General features: G+C 42.8%; 1 protein-coding gene across 25 annotated transcripts in view; it reads left to right on the top strand.

Annotated features, from left to right (window-relative positions):
* LRP1 (LDL receptor related protein 1) overlaps window positions 1-14,755 on the top strand; it is a 516,733-nt gene that overhangs the window by 275,464 nt on the left and 226,514 nt on the right. For all 25 annotated transcript variants that reach the window (XM_084836577.1, XM_084836568.1, XM_084836575.1 and 22 more), the window contains 3 exons: window positions 6,847-6,966; window positions 8,013-8,141; window positions 8,759-9,022. In XM_084836577.1, coding sequence (XP_084692703.1) covers window positions 6,847-6,966; window positions 8,013-8,141; window positions 8,759-9,022 — 513 coding nt within the window. The remainder of the gene's footprint in view (window positions 1-6,846; window positions 6,967-8,012; window positions 8,142-8,758; window positions 9,023-14,755) is intronic.

The following is a 14,755-nucleotide window of genomic DNA, read 5'->3' on the forward strand; positions in this document are numbered from 1 at the left end:
AGACTGACGGCAGTAAAGATGACAGTCCTCCGTCGCCTTATGTTCCTTTCCCGAACACTCCCAGTTTATATCCCTCAGAAGCATTTAAAGAAATGGCAGAAAAAAATTAATTCTTTTATCTTTGCCACAAAACGCCCAAGGATTAGAGCAGCCCTACTCCACCTGCAAGCACAGCAGGGTGGGGGATACCGAACTGGCAACTTTATTATGATGCCTGTCAACTTCAGTAGATAATCCCCATAATTTTAAAAGATGAGGGAAAACAATGGGTTTCAGTGGAAAAGATAGAGATAAAGGGAATATCTTTAAGTGATCACCTATTGCTAAAAAATAAAACTAACCTTAGGTGCATAGTTGAAAATAGGTTTATACAAACCACTTGCCAGAGCTGGACAAGGTGGGCAGCAAAATTGTCCCTGGGGATGTCGCCACTGCTCCCAGTGGAAAGTCACCCTGATTTCGGTAACAAGGCCAGGACACGTAATTTCGCTGAATGGAGAGAAAGAGGGTTCCATCCAATTTTATGAGGAGGGTCAATCAAAAAAATGGAGGCTTTAAAAGAAAAGTTGAGCAACGTAACATTGCCCTGGCGTTTGAGTTGCCAACTCGGGTCCTTTTGAGTTCCCCTACGGTGAAAAATGAGACCATTAGAAGCCTAACTGTGTTTGAAAAATTAATGGTAGGGAACTCGGGAGAAACCCGGGGATTTATTTCTGTAACATAGAAACAGTTCCTGCATTTCGCATTTGATTTAACCACTCCACCAAAAACTTGGTGGGAAACAAACTGGAACTTTAAAGTAGGTGACTATGACTGGCAATAACTATGGGATAAGCCTCCATATAAATCAATATCAGCCCGAACTAGAGAGATGTCACTGAAAATTGTCCATGGGTGCTATCTGACTCCAAGGCATCTCTTACTTACGACACACTCAACTCCTCAGTGTTGGAGAGCGTGCCAAGAGTCAGGGATGTATCAGCACATATGGTGGGATTATGCAGAAGCCCAACCATTCTGGTGGGCAGTGGCAGCAGGGATTGGCCATATTACAACCCAAAATATCCCACATATGCCAAGTCTAGCAGTATTAAATTTGTTTATAGGGGAGGCCAGTGATTTAAACAGTAAGCTGATTACTCAATTACTTGTAGCTGCTCAAAAACTCAATTACTTGTTTTAGCTATCCAAAACCACAATAGCTAGGTTTTGGAAGGGATTCACCTTCCAGGGATTAGATTATTGGTATGCCATGATCTGGCAAATTGCCATAATGGAAAAAATATCGCACAAGTTGAAGGTGACAGGGGTCAAAGCAAACATGATTCATTCCATGAAATATGGTTTGACTTTATCGCATATATGAACAGAACAGAACATCAATATTTGATTTCCTTGCACTATAAAATCCTATGGCTTTTATAAGGAAGAAAACAGATGAAGAATAATCCTGAGTCCGTCTGATAAAATATGTAGTAGCACTGACAAGAATTACCTGTGGCCTCTGTACACCCATTAAGATATAACTGTATGGTAAGAAGATGTAATCCTAATGGAATTTGTTTTATTTTAGTTTCTATTTTGGTTTTGTTTTGCTTTGTTGATATTACTGAAATTCAATAAAAAATTGTATTAAAAAAAAAGAACTCTAGGATTGGCCTGTCCTAGATAATCAGTAAGACATTCATCCAGGTATCTGGTCAGTTATAAGATTGTTTTTTTTTTTAAAGAAGCATGTGATGTCTGTGAATCACTTTAGCTTCCTGAGTTTTTCTGTTGATTTAGGTTCCCCCTGCCCCTTTTAAAATGAACATTGAGATCATAACAATTTTATAGGAATTGTTAGGAAGGTAGGTTTATGAGATGATCTAAAAGTCTAGCATCTTACTGCTTATATTGCTTTAGCAGCAAGCCTTTAATTTGCTACGATGTCACAACTGGATATTGTTTTTTCTTGTGAAATCTGGTTATGTAATGGATTCTGGGAATTTAATATAGGAAAAACAAGGAAAATCCTGTAAATTGAGAGCAGTTGGTTGGCCGTAGTAAAAACAAGACGGTTGAAAGGAATACAGCAATTTTATTTCCTGGCCTTTGTTCAGTGAAGGCCCACACAAATAGGATGGGTGGGGTGGGGGCAAGGGAGAGCTTGCCTCTTCCCTAACAGCTGTACATGACTCCTCCAGGAAGTCCACCACACACATGGAGGATCTTGGCCAAGAGGTGAAGGACATCTGCCCACTGTTCAGAATTCATTTCAGTACAATAGCATCTTCTTACCGGCCACTAGGCATACAAACATGTGAAGCTGCCTTAGGGATGAAGCTCAACTGATGTTCAATATATGGTGGAAGTAATTTGAACACGTTTCCTGCACGGTAGACTAACTGCCTCGGAATGCAGCAAATCTAAGTTCAAACCACTTTCACCACACGTTAGACTGTTACGTCACACCTTTTATACCAAGTCAGACCATGCTCATGCAGCCCAGGGGTATACAAATTGTAGACTTCCAGATGTTTTGGACTTCAGTTCCCAGCATTCCTGACCATTAGCCATCTTGGAAGGGGCTTCTGGGAGTTGAAGTGCTAAACATCTGAAGATATACCTTCTGCCCACCCTGATCTAGCCCATACTGTCTACTCCAACAAGCCCTGCTGCCCAAGATCCTTTTGTCTTGAGATGTCAGGGACTGAACCTGGGGCTTTTCAACATGCAAAACCTGTGTTTTACCACTGTGCTTTTCCACTTTACCACCATGCTTTACCACTAAAAGTTCCATCTTCCTGGCATCAGAATTATAGGGAAAGCCTGGGTATGACGTTACATCCTGTGATTGTCATGGCTATTAGCTACTAAGGGAATAAATAGTATTCATGCTGCTTTCTTTATCAAAATGGAGAAATCTTCCTTTCCCCTGTACAAATAATGAGGCTCGCCATGAATTGTCCTTGGTGGAATCTTGAATTGTTATGGGTTATTGGAGAAGTGAAGGGAAATCTCTGTTATGGAGAGTTCATGTGCTGGCCCCACTTTATCTCCTCTTTGCATTGGGGGAAATGGGAGGCAGATGGAAATATTAACATTTATTGCAGCCATTAATAGCAATTAAACCATGAAAGCCAGACATATCAGGAAACCTTGCTGGCAGTGCTGTCTCTTCCAAGTGCCCTTTGGCTGGTGTTCAAGACTTCATGACCTTGGTGTTCAAAGGTGAATCAGTTTTTAGGAAGGCCAGGAAAGCACTTCAGTGCTCAGTGGGATACCTTGCTGAGGGCTTTTCAAAATCTTTAAATTCTTTCATTCCGTCATTGGCCTAGCCCTTAAAAACTAACCGTTAACAATTCTTGCTTGGTGGCTTCCATGGGAGGCTCGGATTCTTAAGGAAGATGTTAATTCTAAAGGAGAATGCGTAGCTGTCCCATTCCTGAAGATGTAGATAGCTACAACAGCAGTGGACCGAGTGGCTTGCAATGACATATTGTAGTGCTGCCCCCTGAGACACGCATAGGCAAGCCTGTCCTCCTGTGCTGAGTGCCAACTACTTTTCTGACATGGGCTGAGAGTTACCTTCTGAAAACTAAGAAATAAGGGAAGGTAATCAGCTGTATTGGGGGAACATGCAACCTTTCACCTGGGAGAGAGCACCCTCCAAAAGCATCCCTATGCATGCAGAAGGCCCCAGGTTCAATTCCTGGCAGCACTGGGTAGGGCTGGAAAAATATACACCATCTACAATCTAGCCTTTTGTTGGGCATTCCTCTAGTTGGAAATATTATTCCAGTCCTACTATAGATGGATCTGTCATTGCCACAATGCCTTTGGGATGGCAGCTAGGTGAGTTGATCCCTGTCCTGCCTCTACATATTTGTGTCTGTATTCCTGTCCTTTTTAATGCCCATGAGCAACTTCTTGCAAGGCTCCTACAATGCACTTGGCAGTAGTGGTCATTGCCATCTTACTGGTGTTGATCCATGATGTCTTGCTGTAGCAATGGCTGGGATCAACTTGCAATGCCCATATAATGTTTGATGTTGCAGCTGTTCTGCATTTGAAGCATATATAGTCTGTTGGCTTATAGTCTGATCAGGCAAATGAGTTGAATGTTAACATTGTGAGGGAGAAGACTGGCATTCAGGGAGGGACCATAACTTAGTGGTAGAGCACATGCTTGGCATGCAGAAGGTCCCAGGTTCAATCCCCGGCATCTCCAGTTTTAAAAAGAAGAAGAAAGGATCAGATAGCAGGGGTCGTGAAAGATCTCTGCCTGAGACCCTGGAGAGTCACTGAGAGTCAAAATAAGCAATACTGAGCTAGATAGACAAATAGTCTGACTTGGCATAAGGAAGCTTCCCGTGGCATGCACTGGAAGGTTGCTTTTTAGTAAGCGTTGTCTGCTCCTCTAAAAAAATGTGCACATTTTCTGTGGAGCTTTTAAATATTCCATTAAATGGTGTCTTCTGATTTAAATGTGATTAAAAGGTAATAATTGTGTGTGAGATGCAAAACAATTTTGCAGTTTTGCCAGAACTGTAAAAACAGTTTGTTTGTTTTTTTGCAGAGCTAAACTGCGTAGTTTAAAAATGTGCCATTCTTGTAGCTCAGTCATATGATTTGGCTGTAACATCACATAAGAACTAGGATGAGGCCTACCAGACTGGTGTTAATACTAGGATCGTAGCTACATTAGACTGGTGCAGATCTTTAGGATGGGAGTGATACACAATGAAATGTCCAAATGAATGAATAAATGACTAAATAAGTGAATAAATAAGTCGCCTGCATGTTTCTTCTGAAAGTGGTGGTGTCAGTGCCCACCAGCTATAAACAAGTAATTGGGTAAAGTACTAGTATCTGATTCATTTGGTTGGGGAAATCCAGGATGACAGGGAAATAGTGGAGGCCAAAACACTCCTTTGTTTTCCATTGAGCACAGAAACCAGTGTTGCCTAACTGTGGCCCCAGTGGACTGAGGATTTCATTTGGACAGTTAAGGCACTCACCAGCTAGCGGTGTGCCTGATTCAGGGGTGGCCAAGACCTTTTGTCACCCTAATCCACTGCACAGCATGAGCCAAACAGAACATCCCCGGAGTCCTTGCAGCGTTGCAGAGGATGTGGGGATGATAGAGGTGACTAGGGATGTTGGAGAAATCTGCAACGGAACCAAATGAGTTCAGATTTTTATGGATCCAACCCATGGACCAGCTTTTCCCCTGTCGGGCGGATTCCGTGGACTTGTGGACAACTTTTCTAACTTTTGGGAATTTTGCGCACATTTCGTCAGAGACACACAAAAATAAAGAAAACTTGTCTGAAAATGCACATTTCCCCCCTAGACTAAAGTATGAAAATACACATTTTTCTGGGAATGCGCACATTTTTTGCCTGTGTGAAATTGCACAAACTGGGAAACAACTCCCCAGTCCTGTTGACGGGTGGACAATGGAACGAAAGGCATGTGGCAACCTGTGAAGCACAGATGGAACAGATTTTACACAAGCCGTATATCCCTTGCTGTGACTCATGCGCACTTCGTTACAGAGGAGCTCAGATGTGCTGGCTCCCTGGACACGTGTTTTGTGCACTAGTATTTCATTCACATTACCATGACATTTTTGCTCAAGAATCCATTTTGGTTTTGGAAGGAGTAGCATGGAAAGCTGTCCGGAAGTCGATAATGTGCAGGAGCACCTCTGTGCTTCCTCCGTCGATTAGCATAAAGGGAGTTGCTCCCTGTAACTACAGAAACATGCAAATGCCCACCTGATTGTCATTATTTATTTGTATCCCGCCTTTTTCCTCTCTCAAGGAACCCAAGGTGGCTTACATTATCCTCCTCCTCCTCTCCATTTTATCCTCACAACACCAACTCTGTGAGGTAGGTTGGGCTGAGAGTCTGTGAGTGGCCCGAAGTCACCCAGTGAGCTTCCATGGCTGAGTGGGGACTAGAACCTGGATCTCCCGGCTCCCAGTCCTGGCTCCCACTACACCACACTGGCTCTCACCCAGCTGATGAAACCATGAGCTTACCATTTAATTGGCCATTCCAGAGCCTTGGTGGGAAATTTGGCCAATCCTGAAATGTTCCCACCTCCTAGACAGGTCAATAGGTTCAGACAGAACACCTTGTTGGAGCATCGTACATAAAGCTGCTATGTGCGCACCACACTTCAAGTAAAGGTCCCCTTAGACCTGCGTTCATAATTACATGTGTGCACGTGCAAGTTTCATGTCCATGTGAATAAGGATGTGCAGCAACAATTTGCACATAATAGGAGATTTGCAGTCTAGCATCCTATAAGATTGTTCCACTTTTGCTCCCAGAAACTACCATAACTTGAGTGAATTTCCTGGCACATCTCTAAATAAACAAACAAACAAACAAACAAATACTGGCCTTTTTAGACAGAGAAATGCAGATAGATCAGTATTACAGGATTTTGCATGGAAGAAGCTCAACCACTATCTTCTCACTTGCCACATCTTTGAATGGGAATTGCTGAGCTGATCTTTTGACTATGAGCTGGAATGTGTTCATTTGAAGCTTGTCGCTTTTGGTCTCCTAAGCACTTTTGGAGAAACAAGAGACTCTTTGCTGTATGCTTGCCTGATATATTGGGGAACCTTAGTTATAATTTGTGTAGACATAACAAAACACAGTGAGTCTGTTTTCATGTGAGGCAGTAGAGTGCACCTTGGAATTCCTTGCACAACTGTTTGTGCCATGTGTGAATATTAGTCCAGAAGAGAAATCCGGTGTACCTTCTCACCAATTTAGGTTTTATGTTGGCCTGAAATGCTGTAACCTGATTGATCCCCCCCCCCCCCGCTTTCTTTTCTTTAGAGCTTTTGGCAAACTGCTCAGCTCTGAAGTGCCAGCACAATTGTGTCCCGACTCTGAACGGTCCAATGTGCTATTGCAACAGTTCTTTCCAGCTGGCTGAAGATGGGAAAAGCTGCAAAGGTAGGTGGCAACCATAATACAGGAGAGGAGATGTGTGGAAGTAAGGCCTCTGGCAGACGTTGCTGTAAAGATATGCAGATGGGCTATATCTTTTGGTTTTCCATAGCTAAGTCTCTCTCCCTCTACACTCCCCCGCCACCTTGATTATTGTCAGTGGGAATTCCTGGTAGAATGATTTGTGTCTTGGCTTTTAAAATGATTCTGTGTGGGCTGTTCCCCATCACAAGACACAGAAGAAAAAAATTGCAAGCTCGAGAGATGGCATGAAGTAATGAGTTAATGCTGATCACTATCTGAATTCTGCATCCGGGTTTTTCATATCAGTTGGTCATCCTTCACTAAACAAGTTCTCGATGGCTAGTGTTGGGCTTTTAATAGTTATGGACAACACAGTTGTATTGGTGTCACTTTTAGTAAGTCAGCTGCATGCCGCTTCTCTGTCTCAAACAACTTTTTTGGCTGACCAAGAAACAGATATGGGATTGGTACACACATCTAATGATTCAGAAGTGACACAGATACAATGCTTCAAAACTGGGTCTTAAGATGTATTCTGTTTCGAGGCCCCACGTCTTAGTGCACAGGCCTCTAGAATCATGTCCTTTCCAAATGAAATGAATTGAACTACACAAGAGCACTGCCACACTCTTGTACAGCTCCCTCCCATTCATTCCTGAGTGGCTGATGCAGGACAACTTCCCAGTGGATTGGGCCTTTGGAAGAAAGCCTTCCAGGACAAATCGAGTACGGATTTATTTAATTTTTTCCAACCATTTATCTGTTGTTGTTTTTCTTTTTAAATCTCAGTCTTTCCACCCCATTCATTTACTCTCCCATCTGCATTTTATGGGGCATATCTTCTTTCTGGTAAGATACTAATAAGGTGGTGTTTGGTTAATTTCATGGATATTCCTTATTTTGGGGGAGGTTATTTAGCTATCTTAAATACTTTAGAAATGTTATAGTTGTTATATTGTAATGTTTCCGATTTAGGGTCTGCCCCTCAGATGCTTTAATTTCTCCCTTTTCTCCTCCTCCTCCTCCAGATTTTGATGAATGTACCATTTATGGCACCTGTAGCCAAACCTGCACCAACCATGATGGTTCCTATATATGCAGCTGTGTTGAGGGGTACCTGCTCCAGCCCGATCACAAATCCTGCAAAGCCAAGAATGGTAAAAAATGTCTACACTGTAGGTCATGGTTGTCACTCTACATTAACACTTCTGCTCCTCTCACTATATTTTCTAATTGGTAGGGCCCAGTTTGGTACTAGCTTCAGCTTCTCACAAATCTATATGGGCTGCCTGCTATATAGTTGGCTCTCATAAGAGAAGTTGCCAGTTCAGGAATGTCAAGAATGCCATTTAGGGTGTAAAGTGCCCTATCCCTACAAACCCTGCACATGACCCCTTTGAGTAAAGTTACCTTGCCAGTGATATATCCTACATTTGCAGTGATTTGCTACTTGTGCAGGGCAGCCCAAGCAACTGGAATGCATGTGAATGCTTTTACATTTGGTGATGGTCAGTATGATAGTATAATAAACTGCTCCATGCAACTAGCCATCTCTCCTTTCCTCCCTTCCTTGGAACTTTCCCCATAGATTTTGTTGTGTCCCCCACCATTACAGACAGTGAATTCATGCTTTATGCACACTCTCGTATGTTGTCACTCTGCCGTTTCCCTTGCAAGTGCATTTGGTAGGGCTCATCCTAGGATCTGTAGTTCTGTTAAGAAAGACCTTGGTACCTAACCCTCACTTCTCCATCTGCCCTTGTTTCTCTATCAGAACCAGTAGATCGACCTCCCATCCTACTCATCGCCAACTCTCAGAATATCATGGCTACTTACCTGAATGGTGGGTCTGTTCCTAACATCATTCCCACCAGCACCAAGCAGACCACTGCAATGGATTTCAACTATGTTATGGACACAGTCTGCTGGGTCCATGTTGGGGATAGTTCCTTCCAAACTATCCTGAAATGTGCCAAGATTCCCAATCTGAAGGGCTTTGTCGAGGAGCGGACCATCAATATCTCTCTCAGCTTACATCGTAAGTTGTTGCTTCTTGTATTGTAGTTTTGATCAACAGGTCCTTCCCTCTTGGAAATGCACCATGTCTTTAGATGAATATGGCAGTTAACTTTAGTGGAGAAAGTAATGTGGTTGTGTGTGTCCCCCACCTCCTTTTCTCACGTTGTTGTTATTTGGATGATTAAAAAAGGAAATAATAGGCAGAACAATCCTATGGAGGTCAGGAGCGGGGGAGAGCCTTTTTCAGAAGACCTGTTACTTCCAAAGCCCTGTTGGGCTTGTCCCAGCCAGGGCAGAAGGTTCTCCCCCAGCTTTTTTCCTTTCTCCCCTTTTTTCTCCCCTGTTCTTCTTTTCTCTTCTTGATTTCCCTTCCAGTTTGTTCCAGTAGGAGGGAAAACAACCCCACCAGCCTCAGGGCTGGTGTAGTTTTCCTCCCATTCTGGGGGTGTATCTGGGCAGGAGGATCTGATGGAACCAAGCCTCCCACGATCTGCCGCTGACATGCCCCAGGACCTCCGGTTTTTGCTCTTACTGCCATCGGAGCAGCCATGTCACACTAACCATGATGGTAGAACTTTCCTCCGCTGGTCATAGGAGGACCCTGCAGCAGATTTCCCTATCTGAGGGCAGACCTTCCTCTCCACCTGCAGAGGAAGAAGTCTGCAGTAACCTATGGCCCTTGGGGCATCTTGCCAGGGACCCTACCAAAAAAGTTTTTTTTTTCAATTTAACAAATAGAACTTCATTTGTAGCTGAAAAGATATAGTTTGTTTTATCAAAACTGAACTTGAAATAAACTTGAGTGAACTTCAACTTGGGTGAAACAAATGAAAGAGGAAAACAGTAGATGTTACTTTATTAATATCCTTGTCCCTTAAAGACAATGCCATTAATTTCCATTGTACAGATTGGAAATCACTGGATGGGGAGACTAAATGATTCATTTGGACTCCACTGGAGACTGTGGTTGAATAGGAATTTGTCTCTTGAGGCCAAGGCTGAAGGCTACCCCATCTTGTCTCTGTGTCTACATGTGGTTCATGACTGTATTCTGTGTCTTCATTCATGGCAGACTGCATGATTGATGTTTGAAAGAATCTAAACATTGCAATACAGAAGTGAAATGTTGAAGAACCCATACGATTTGGCATTTATTTCACAATAAACTTTATTTATGGTAAGACCTAGGTCGACACTAAGTTAGCACTGTCTGCTTTTGTAGACACCTTCCAAGCAATTGATGGTTTAGCTTATGTTCCTTCTGGACAACCACCTTTTTGTTGCATTTATCCATCAGAGCACCTGCCAACGTCCAGGCTGATGCCCTTAAGTTTGCTCTGTCCTCTGGATAGACTCCTGTCTGTCTGTCTGTCTGTCTGTCTATAACATTTCTATACTGCCCAACAGCTGAAGCTCTCTGGGCAGTTCACAACAATTAAAACCATAAAAAATAGCATGATAAAACATAATATAAAACTATTAAATGTTTAAAACAGCGGTATAAAACCAAAGTAAAAAAACAACAGTATTGTAAAGGTTTTAAAACACAATAAAGGCACAGTCCTATGCATGTTTAGACAGAAAAAAGTCCTACGATTCCCAATATTCTGGGTGTTGTAGGCCTTTTTGCTTGTCTAAATATGCGTAGGATTGCACCTAACAAACCTAAAAACAGCAGAAGCTGAAAGACCAAGACCTGGTTGTAACCCAATTTGTATATAGGCCTACTGAGGGGAAATTGGTGAGGGGAATCTGGTTTGGAGCACATAACTGTCCTGCAGGGTGGGTCAATATGCAACACTTCTCTAACTTGCTTATTGTTGTTACCACCCTCTCTTTAACCCTATACAGGGGGTGGGACGGGCACGATCTGCACATTTTATCTTAGACGGGGCAATTAACAGCTAAACTTCCCAGTCTGTGCTGAACAAGCATCTAGGGGACAGATCCTTGGCCATGAAAGTATGCACTCAAACCCCGGACTCCACTTGAGAAGCTTTATTAAGACAAAGGATAAGGGTGAAATCAGGTAGCATTAAAAAGAAAGAAAACAGGTTAACTTTCTAAGGGTGCAATCTGATGCAAGTTTAAATAGAAAAACTCCTACAACTCCCAGCATTCCCCAGTCAGACACGGGGATCATTCATGTGAGAACAACATCACTCCAGTGAGAACAGCATCCGCTGACAAAGCAAATGACAAGTGGGTGACCAAGAGCAAAGGAAAAAATGCCCATTTTTTATCACTTATGACCACAGGGGAAGGGGCCAGGAGCTGGGAAAAAGAACATACCAATCAGGTGGTACCATAGGAGGCATTGTATCCTGGCAAATAAACAGAGGAACTTGTGGAAATGAGCTATTGACACTTCCCAACTTACCTAGATAGGTGTGAATGGGGGGAAATTTCTTTTCTTCTCCTAGTAGACAGAAACCATTAAGGGGATTCTTAGTGAGGGATGTGTGAGACATTTGCTCCCTTGAGTCTCAAATGCAGTTTGTGGTCGGCAACCAGTATATTTCCAAGCTTGTGATGTGTTCCATAAAACAAAACAAAAAATGTGTCCGACAACATGCTCGTATTTGAAAAATGTGCACATTTCCAAAATGTGCACAAACACACGTTGGTCAATGGGTGCATACGTCCAAAAATGCATACATTTCAAAATGTGCAGCAAAGTGGCTTACATTAATGTGTACTTTAATGTGTATGTTAATGTGAAAAATGCATATGAATTCCTGTACTGATTTTAAAAAATTGCAAGCTCTGAAATGCCCGTGTAGAGATTCAGTGAACTGGTTCACACGATCAACATAGCCCATTGTGCCTTAGTACCCATGGCGGGTTGTGCAACCACAGGCACCAGGTTGCTGATCCAAGCCCCTATGGCCTTGACTTCTTGTTATGTGCGAACCCAACGATGGGTTCTTGGGGTGGTTGAGAAGCCACCCAGAACCCATGGGCTGTTTTAGGGTTGTGGGTGACTTCTCAACTACTCAAACAACCCTCCCTCACTGGGTTCTCACATAACAAGAAGCTACGGTGCGCCCCTGCTGTGCCCTGAATATTCAAAATGCTGATGGCCACTGTGATAACAAACCCCACAAGGAAATTCACCCATAGTGGCTTCTCATTATGTGAGAATGGTCTTTGTCTCTGTCTCTCTCTGTATCTCTCTCTCTGAGGTTTGGTCCATCATGGCTTGGAATAAGGTCTTCAGTGTCATAGCGCCCACTCTCTAGAATACCCTTCCATTACAAATTAGGCTAGTGTGAACCCTTTTCCAACAGGCATTCATTCTTAGGAGGGTAATTTTGTCCTCTGTATGAAGACTTGTTTTTGTACCTTGCTTAGAAATCTCCTTTAAGTGTTTTGTTACTGTTAAATAAATAAATAAATAAATAAATAAATAAATAAATAAATAAAAAAACATTGATTGGCGGTGGGTTCAGAACAGGCGGAAGGAAGTAGAATTCCACACAGGACATAGTTATGGAACTCAGTGCTGCAGGATGTCATAACAGCCACAAGCTTAAAAGAGCTTTTAAAAAGGGGGGGATTAGGCACATTCATGGAGGATAGTTTCAGCATCTATTAGCCATGATAACTGCATGGAACCTCTGCGCTTAAAGACAGTGTCCTCGTTCACACAACATGACAAGCCAGAATATGGGTTGAGTGTGGGTTGTCACTGAACTGTGGATTGTTGTTGAATCGTGGGTTGTTGTGTTGTTTGAACCCAGCTGTGCTATAACCAAGAACAATCACAGTTCACAAGCCAACAAGAAACTGTGGATTCTCTTTGTGAGTTGTTTGGGTTACCAAACTATGGTTTGTTAGTGGGGTTGGGTTCACACAACACAACAACCCATGATTCAGTGACAACCCACAATTCAGCGACAATGCACATTCAACCCATACTCAACCTACACTCTGGCTTGTTTTTGTGTGTGAAACCCAGCCAGTATTCCTCTGAATACCAGGTGCTGGGGACATATAACAGGAGGCAAGCGATGTTGTCTTTACGCCTGGCTTGTATGATTCTGGGAGGCATCTGGCTGGCCAGTGCTGAAAACAGGATACCAGACTAGACACTCCCCGAGTCTGATCCAGTAAGACTCTTCTTATGTTCTTAGGTATCTCTGGCATATGTGAGCTTAGGTTCAAACCAGACACGTGGACAGGAAGATACAGCTTTTTAGTGGGCAATGTCTACTAGGCTAGGATCATAACGGCCTGGTACTTAAGTCCATTTAAGAGCAAGAGAAAAGGATAGCTAATAACCAGTTTAGCTACCCATTGGAACCCGGTTTTTGCTTTTGCAGTATTCCTTACAAGAAGAGAAGAGGGCAGGTAACTTTTGCATTCCACCAATATGACTTTTAAAGTAATACTGGTAGTCCTAATTTTCTAACCCTCTGCGTTTTTAAGATGGAGATTGACATGTAAGCACTGTGTTGGCCTTTGAAAACATAGCCCTTGGTGAGGAGTTCTCTAATTGCTTGGTGGGCTGTCCTTGAGGGATAGGAGGCGCCTGGACAGAGGTGGGATTGTGAAGTTGCAGGGAGGGATAGGAGTCTGATGGGACCTTGGTCCCTTCATTAGCCAAGATCTGGGTGGGTTGACTTCCCCTTAGGCAGAGGACCCTCACTGATCCACACTGGTTTTGTAGGGCTGACTGTACCTTTGTTGCTCCATCATCCTGAAATGATTTGGGAAGCAGATGGCTCAGAAGAGCTGTTTTTTAAATGCTGTTTCCCTGTGCATGGATTTAGGAGAAAGTCACAGATACGTTGTTCTATCCTGCTTCTAATGCCAGTCCGCGCATAGCATCTCATACAGCAATAGGCTGCATGTACAGGACTGCATGCTTTGATTGGGTCTGGTCCCCTGTCCCCCTGACTCCATTGTTTAGAATCAGGGCCCAGATTTGAGAAACCATGGCCTAAATTGATTGTCCATCTTTATCCAGCCAAACTTTGGCAAGGCAAAGGCTTTAATCTAGGCATGAACTTACTGAGTTGCTCTTCACATACTTAATCTTACGGTATGGGATCTGGATACATTCTCAACAGAATACATGTGAGTTCTTTTCTAAAGTGGGGATTCAGTTATTTTCTCTGGTGTTTAGGACTTGGGGTTTGTGTTTTCCTCCTTCTCTCATGGAAATAGAGTATGTTTAGCACACTGTTCCTGTGGGTAGCTTCTAGGAATCCAGGCTCCATTGTTTGCTGTGGTGCTCTCTCTCTTTCGTTCCCCTGTTGTTGTTTCCAGTAAGCTGTGTAATTTCAGAGAAGCCACATGCCAAAAATTAGGATTGCTCAAGTAACTTGTATGCATTGTTATTTTGCTTATTATTATTTATTTTAGTACTGTATAAACTGTTGGCCAAATAATTTCTATTTCTCAACCTTGAATTAGTGATTTAGAATGAATATATATATATATATATATATTGCTGTTAAAGTGCTGCATTCAATATGCCAACAAATTTGGAACACTCAGCAATGGCCGCAAGACTGGAAAAGGTCAGTTTACATTCCAATTCCAAAGAAGGGCAACGCCAAAGAGTGTTCAAACTACCGCACCATTGCGCTCATTTCACATGCCAGCAAGGTGATGCTCAAAATCCTACAAGCTAGGCTTCAGCAGTATGCGAACCGAGAACTACCGGAAGTACAAGCTGGGTTTCGAAGAGGCAGAGAACTAGAGATCAAATCGCCAACATTCGCTGCATCATGGAGAAAGCAAG

Source organism: Heloderma suspectum, chromosome 2, assembly GCF_057233095.1.
Source record: "Heloderma suspectum isolate Gila_16-S chromosome 2, 16-S_ref, whole genome shotgun sequence".
In the NCBI taxonomy this organism is placed as follows: Eukaryota; Metazoa; Chordata; class Lepidosauria; order Squamata; family Helodermatidae; genus Heloderma; species Heloderma suspectum.